This window comes from Fusarium oxysporum, chromosome 3, assembly GCF_000149955.1.
Source record: "Fusarium oxysporum f. sp. lycopersici 4287 chromosome 3, whole genome shotgun sequence".
NCBI lineage: Eukaryota > Fungi > Ascomycota > Sordariomycetes > Hypocreales > Nectriaceae > Fusarium > Fusarium oxysporum.
The window spans coordinates 1,036,515-1,044,387 of record NC_030988.1 but is presented as its reverse complement, the minus strand read 5'-3'; the positions used below and the strand labels follow the sequence as shown (position 1 = coordinate 1,044,387).

The following is a 7,873-nucleotide window of genomic DNA, read 5'->3' as shown; positions in this document are numbered from 1 at the left end:
TCAGGGGTAGCTTGTCAGGTCCTCAATACCTTATATTACACCTAAATCAGGGGGGTTACATAGTATCAAGTACCTAAGCTAAGCTAAGCTACTAACTAGAGAAGCTAGGGCCGATCAACGCGACTTTCACACCTGCGAATACTTTTTGCATCCCACTGTATGTACTAGTATTTAGGTTAAAGCGGCAGAACTACCTTTGACCTGTATTCTTTTAGTGTTTCGGCATATAGTTTAAGCTTTCATTCATATTACAGTGGGGAGCAATAATGTCAGATATTAAGGTGAATTGTGTCTCTTCATTCTGTCGCAATCGAAGGACTATTGAGACCTTATATCTTCGACTGGTTCCTTCTAGGACTTGAGTCCTAGAAAGTCCTAGATGAAAGTCCTACGATCTAAGTTTAGGACTCCAAACTTTAATCCTGAACCTTAATCCTGAAGTTGAGGGTGAACCCTCCAATATTCAACAAATAAGTTTGAGGATCTCTGAAGGTACCGAAGCAGCCCGTCTAGCCGGATTAGATCCTTGTTACATATCTGTCGGTCGTGTTCATCTGCCGATTTTATTTATCTGCCGGTCTTATGTACTAGTATTTAGGTTGAAGCGGCAGAACTACGGATACTTCAGTCTGGATTCAAAACTTACAGTGGGATGCAATAAGTTTGAATACCTTTTGAAGTACTGATACCCCCTGTCTAGCCTATTTGGAGTTCAGCCTGCTTCTAATCTGAGGAAGAAGCTCGATCTAGCCAATCAGTATATACTTATTCGCCGTGCAACAACTGATATGCAGGTGGTAGCTGTCTCAAAGAGGCTAGCGGCAAAAGAAGATACACGCTCGGTATTCAAACTTATTGCATCCTACTGTATTGCATCCCACTGTAATATGAATGAAAGCTTAAACTATATGCCGAAACACTAAAAGAATACAGTACAAGTCAAAGGTAGTTCTGCCGCTTTAACCTAAATACTAGTACATAAGACCGGCAGATAAATAAAATCGGCAGATGAACACGACCGACAGATATGTAACAAGGATCTAATCCGGCTAGACGGGCTGCTTCGGTACCTTCAAAGATCCTCAAACTTATTGCACCCCACTGTAGATATCTACCTGATATAGCTAGTCAGGCTTCTGACAGGGCTAGAGCGAAAAGGCAGATACTTCATCTTGGATTCAAACTTATTGCACACCACTGTACTTCGGCTTATAGTTTAAGCTTTTATTTTTACCACAGTAGGAGTAGTCGGCCTAGCCAGATCCGATTCTTATTATAAATCTGCCGAATTCTTCTGCCGGTCTTATATACTAGTATTTAAGTTCAAGCGGCAGAATTATCTTTAATAATACAACCGACAGGTATATGGTATAACGTGTTTGATAAGTGAGTGGGTCAGACAAGTAAGTGAGTCACTGCACTGTATAGTATTAAAAAACCTACCCTATAGTATCTTTTTACTCTAAATAAAATAGATAAAAATTTAAAAAAAACATCTTTAAGAAAAGTATAATTAACCTTATTATAAAATATTTTTTTAAGATTTTTAGCTATTTTATTTTATATAGTAAAGCTTAATTATACAGTATAAAATACAGTATAAATAGGTTTTAAGGTTTATAGCTATATAGAATTTTTCTAAAAATCTTAAAAAATCTATATGATATATTTTAAGACTTATATATAGGCTACTAAAATTACAGCCAATTTAGGCTTAGTTTGAAATTTTAAAGAACTTTTTAAACCCCGGATTTAAGGTGGAAATAAGATTGACCCACTCACTTGGATGACCCACTCACTTATCAAACACGTTAGTTAAACTTTATTTTTTAATAAACTTTAAAATGTACCCTGTAATAACAGAGAATGGAGCTTTTAAATTATGTTATAAGGGAATTAAACTCTATACTCTACCTGTACTAAAAGTAAAGCTTTTAAGAGAGATTTAAGCGGGGAAGTGGGCCTTATAAGACTAGAAACATATTTAATGTTAGACTCTCCCTCTATTCTCTCGTTCCCGGACATCCTTTCATACTGCGTCAAGAGTCCGGGTTTACCCACCCTTAGTTACGCCTCTTAAATAAGTCTTCGCGACCTTATAAACCCTCCTCAATACCATAAACGGCAACTATGCATCCCTCACGCATGCTTTTACTCCTCCCCCTAGCCGTCTCTGTGGCTACTACTCATATTAAGCAGAGGTATGTCTGATTCTCATGAATACGTCCGTCACACTTATCAGTACATCAAGGGACGACCAAGCCGCAACTATTGAAGAAGCTATTAATGAACCTCATTCTCTTGACGAGAGAGCCCTTGTTGAACGGTAAGTAGCTTGATATAGATTTTAGGGTTGGTCTAATTTAAATTACAGCGACACCCGTGGCATTTTACTCGCCTGCATAACGGGTGCTGGCACGGCGTTTCAGGCATATACAGGATGCTATCTCTCCGCATTTCGTAATGACCCCCGCACTCTGGCGGTAAGGGTGGACAGAACTTTTGGTGGAAGGACGTCGAACGTGCTTGTTACCTTGAGCGGGGGAGCGCTGGCACGGGCGGTAACTGAAGTGGTGCGAGTCTTGCCGGGTGGGGTGGTGCACATTTTTACACAAGGTGCAAGTACTGTCTCGTTTTCCAACAGTGGCACATAGGCAGTCCCATCCGGGTCAGGGTTAGCAGCTATGTCTAAGGATTTCAATAGGGGAAAAGCTGGGACTTGGTGAAAATTGCCTTCCCTTGAAAAAAAAAGAGACTCTTTTCCCTGTAGCTAGGTCAATCATGGGATGCACGTGATATTATATACATCATTCTATACCCCGTGTTGGAGGCGCTAGTCAAAGCCATCGGGTTAACTAAAATTGGCATTTTGAATTTCGCGGTCAGTAAGCTAGCCAATTTGGCTCTTAGTGTATTTCCCTCTGTCCAACCAGAATTTCGCGTTCACTTTACTAACCTAATCAGGATTTAGCTGTCAGTTCAGGGGAATCTCATTTCCTGATACCATCCTACGGAAAACATACCGTGCCGGTACCCACAACGACCCATCATCCCCACAATGCCGGGAACACCCAAGAAACGCGGGCGGCCCCGAAAATACGGCACGCCAAAGGACAAGGCTAAGCATGATGTCGTTACCAAGCGTGCTCGAAGACGGCTTCGGAAGCAAACAACGCACGACAGCATCAGGTTTCAAGTCTACATTTCTTCAGACAGAAGCATCGCCGGTTACACCCTCACAGGGCATCGAGTCGTATGAAACAAGTCTTTTGGGTGATCCCCCAGAGGCAGATAGCTCGTTAAATCGCGCCGAGTCACCCACTTTGTCAATTGACGCGGTCGCAGCCAGAGGTGAACAGCATACATGGGCAACCTGTATAACATGTTAAGAAATCCGTTAACATGTTAAACAGAACAAGATAAGAAAAAATACAGATTACAGGATAACAGGATAAGGAACACGCAAGGTTCCGATCAACTACACCGAAACCCACCGGTTGATCGATTGGTGTATTACTCATACACTTACATCAATCAACCTGAACCCTCGACGTGATCAATTACCCTACATTGGCGACCCTGGTTGATGTAGGTGTAGTGGATCAACTCTCCCCTGTAAAAATTCTTTCTTGGCACGCACTGTTAGTGCACTGTTAGGAGCGGGATTTTCTACGGGCTACTCGGCCACACAATACTGCGGGGACGCCATCGGCTCCCTAACAGCAGTTTTCAGAGAAGGAATTTTGGAGAGTTCACCTTCTCTGACAACACCTTTGTCGGATCTAATGGCGGCACCTCAGAACCAGAACGCCTTAGATATCGGAGGACGGTGCCCGTGGCATCGGTAGCGACATCCTCCCGATCAACGACGCCGATTGCGATGGGTTTTTCCCCTTTGAAGGCAAGCCGCACCGCCGGCCTCTGATTCCTTCCCAAGGTTTTTCCCTGCCGCCACGACAGTCGACTACGAGCTACAACTTGGTTACTGGAGATTGTGGACTGCGTCAGCAGATGTAGTGATGCGTGAGAGAATTCTGGTCGGTGGAAAAAGCTCGACAGTAGATTGCCCCCGAACCCGCTGACGGGTGACGGGCTTGAGAAATACAGCACCTTTTGTGCCATTGGTATGCTGGATGGTGAAGGAAGCGGGGTTTCCCTGTACCTAGCTAGCTCAGCACGTCTTTTGCTTCAGTAGGAGATCTGGCTTCGTTACAGCCACCCAGACGAAAAATATACAAACAAACAAACAAACAAACAAAATAGGTGTAGTGGATTTTTGCAGCGGTGGACTTTTAGTGGGACAAGGTATCCAGTTTTGGACATCTGGATCACCCTGTTAGGAGGTACTGTCTTTTGTGAGGGCAGGGCCACACAGACTTTAGTATTTCCTAACTTATTTTCGGACCCCCAGTAGTTATAGAGGATATCCTGGGGTAATTTCCCGTACAGGTCCAAATTTTCATCGATCTGTTTGACGCATTCACACCTCCCGTAATGACCGATCCTTTAGAAGACAAAGTCGTTGAGACCTCTCCACCAATTCTTTCACCATCAACGTTACTAGCTGATGCCCAACAGCTACAGGAAGAACGTCTGTTTCGTCATTTCCGCGGCTGGCTCTTCTCCGAGCGCGCAAAGGACACCTCCTCCTGGACTTGGGACTACGGGTATGATATCCAGCGGGCTCATGAGCGAAGATGGGTATGCAAACTCTGCATTCACCAACGAGTCCCCCAGCCGAAGAACTTCACGCATACTGGTCTTCAAAATGCCAGCAAACATCTGTTCAAAGAACATCATATTCGGGCGCCAGAGGGCAAGACGAAGTCTTCGACGCAGTTGAAAGCGGAAAGCGTCGAGAAGCAGCACCGCTCAATAGCTGATACCTTGACGCTCGATCCGGAAAAGCCGCGGGAGCAGGCCATGGCGAACTCCTTCGTCAAGAACTTTGACAGGGACCATTTTCAACGGATGGTGATGCAATGGATCGTTAAGAGTAATCTTTCCTTTCTCACGGTCGAAGACGAGGATCTCCGAGCCATATTCGATTATCTTAGTCCATCAGTGTCAATACGTGGTGGCCACTTATCTGCAGATACCCTCAGGACCAGGATTATCACTAGGGATGGATTTAATACCGTATCATTAAATAAAATGCGCTTTTTGTATTAAATATTTAAAACAGGCGCGTTTTATATGTATTATATTCCATTCCCTATTAGGATTAGCTCCTTCCAGAACTGGCTTAGTGTATAGGATCATTATAACCTTAATCCCTGTTCCGACCTCCTTTTCTCCACAGCCTTCAACAGCCTATCGCTGTATCCCCTGAAACTTCCCAATCTGACTTCCCACTACCTTCAGACCCTTCGTGCTTCTTCTACAATGCCTCGAACCTCTGGAAGGCCAGCCGACCACCAGGTCCACCGAGAATTTATCACGATTTCCTCGGACGCTAGCTCAGGGTTCAAGAACTCACGAGTCAAGTGCAAGCACTGTGGCCACGAGACAGCCAAAGGCACTACTCGTCAGAAGAAGCACTTACTTCGCCATTGCCCCAATTACAGAGGGCAGCAACAGTCTGAGCAGTCTCAACTTACTCAGCACTTTCCTGTGGTAGACAAGACTTTTAAGCAGATGCTTGATGAGCTTGCTGCTAGAGCAATTTTCGCTGATGGCCGTCCATTTAACCTATTCGAGTCCAAACGAATGCGAATTCTGTTGAACAAGCTGAATACTGCTTGGCAACCACCGTCTCGTCGCCGAGTGCAGCGGCTGCTAGCCCCGACCTATTCTGAGTACCGCAACCAAGTCCAAGATATCCTCGACCAGACAGAACGTATCAACGTGATCTTTGACGGCTCAGACAATATCACGAGTCATCGAATTATCAATATCTCGATACAGGTGGCAAATGGTCTGGCGTTCTATTGGAAGACGTTTGATACGGGACAGATTCAACACACGGCTGAGCACTACATCGATCTTTTGTATCCTGAGCTGGAGATAATTTGCAAGGGTAACTTCTTGCGCATTAACTCGTTTTTGCACAGATACGGATAGTGTGATGAGGAAAGCTCATGTGCATTTGGCTGCAAGAAAGGAATTCCAACATTGCTTCTTTTCGCTCTGCGATTCACATGGGCTACAGCTACTCATCAAGGACATCCTAGAGCAGCCGTTCTTTGAGGAGGCATTCAAAAGCGCTACATTAATTGTCACCTTCTTCAAGAAGTCGAAACTGCAGTTGGCTCGATTGAGAGAAGCACAAAAGGCAGCTTGGGGGCCACCATAAGGCGTTTTTATCTGCGTGCGTCTTTCAGTTTTTCTGACTCTTAGCTCTAACTAACCGCTCGCTTTAGCGCAATCACACGCTGGGGCAGTCAATTCAATGCTTTATGGTCAGTTTTACACTGTAAAGAACCTCTCCAAACATACGCTCGCCGCCCTGACGTGAGGGCAGAGCTAGCCTCCGGGTCTCTCGAGCTTCTTCCGAGGGTGCTGGAGTCTGTCAATAACCCTCACTTCTGGATACGCCTAGAGACTGTTTTGGCTATAATTAAGCCTGTTAGCAGTCGTCAGCATGCCTCAGAAGCCGATCGGGCTCACATCGGCCATGTGATTCCTCGTTGGCTGGAGATTAAAGCAGAATGGAAAGCACTTGACGATTCTCAGCAACATAAAGACGTGAATTTCAGCGAGCTGTATTCAGTATGGTTAAACCGTATGGATAAACAGACATATGATATTCATTATGCAGGATTTGCATTAAGGCCTGACACAGTCGGGACTAAGCTTGAAGAACAGCTGATGATGAAAGTGCTTCAGTTCTTTAAGTCAGCAGTCAATCCTGCTGACCACCTTCATATTGTTCGAGAATTTAACCACTTCCGAGCACAATCGGGGGGCCAGTTTGCTGCCGGGGGCTTGGTCTATTCAAAAGAATGGACGCCATTAGATGCTTGGATGCTTCTTGATAACCAGGGCAGCAAGCTGGCTGCACTTGCAGTCCGAATCTTTGGAACCATAGCCAATTCAGTTCCCTCAGAGAGATCATTCTCGGCGGTTAACTTCCTCCACAGCAAGGCACGCAACAGGCTCACACCAGCCAACGCTGACAAGTTGGCCTTCATCTACATGAACGAACGGGTGCTAGAGAGGATAACGCAGTCTCAGAATCAACCTCTTGGTCATCGCGATGAGGTTGATTCTACAGTGGTTAGCTGGGAAGATTTGACAGAAGACGGTTGGCTTACTCTCGAAGATACGTATATGGAAATCCATTGCGCATCAAGTCTGGAAGTTGACGCTGTTATCGGCGAGTTCACTCACCAACCCGCCTCCGACGGAGAGGAGACGATTGTGGAAAAATTTGAGGTCCAAGATGGGTCAGAGAGTGAAGGAACGGGGGGGAATTGACCTAATTTGGTTTGGTTATCTGTAGTATATGACTGTTGGGCGGCTTCATACATGGTAGCAATATTGCAATAAAAAACGCGTTTTTTATTCGGAATAAAATACAGTTTCATTATAATAAAAAACAGTTTAATACACACTTGTATTAAACACGTGCCCATCCCTATAACACGAAATGGGTGATGAAGGCGAAGCAGATGGTCCGAGAAGTGTGGGAATCGAACTATCGTCACCTGCAGGTGGTCCGGAGTCCCGTGGACGACGAACCAGTTGCGAAGCGGCAGCGAAAGTACTACAACCCTTTTCAAGCGTACTGTGAGCGCACGCGGCCGGTTCTCGGATACGGTTTGGTGAAAGAGGAAGCGACTTTGTCTGACGACATCAATGAAGATACTAACGAGCTCGAATTATGGCAGTCGTCATGGGAGGATGGAGATAACGATGTTAGAGATCCAAT

The 7,873-nt window shown here is 45.1% G+C and overlaps 2 protein-coding genes across 2 annotated transcripts; both read left to right on the top strand.

Annotated features, from left to right (window-relative positions):
- Positions 1–2,037: 2,037 nt before the first annotated feature.
- On the top strand, positions 2,038–3,389 carry FOXG_20976 (uncharacterized protein; the record flags this gene model as incomplete). The annotated part of the gene is made up of 4 exons (XM_018401305.1): positions 2,038–2,201; positions 2,252–2,326; positions 2,375–2,483; positions 2,979–3,389. The coding sequence occupies exons 1-4, from the start codon at positions 2,131–2,133 to the stop codon at positions 3,387–3,389; spliced, it is 666 nt and encodes a 221-aa protein (XP_018251970.1). The 5' UTR covers positions 2,038–2,130.
- A 1,105-nt stretch (positions 3,390–4,494) lies between these two features.
- Positions 4,495–7,419, top strand: FOXG_20975 (uncharacterized protein; the record flags this gene model as incomplete). The annotated part of the gene is made up of 4 exons (XM_018401304.1): positions 4,495–5,139; positions 5,365–6,019; positions 6,054–6,246; positions 6,363–7,419. The coding sequence occupies 4 exons, from the start codon at positions 4,495–4,497 to the stop codon at positions 7,417–7,419; spliced, it is 2,550 nt and encodes an 849-aa protein (XP_018251969.1).
- Between the last annotated feature and the right edge of the window lie 454 nt (positions 7,420–7,873).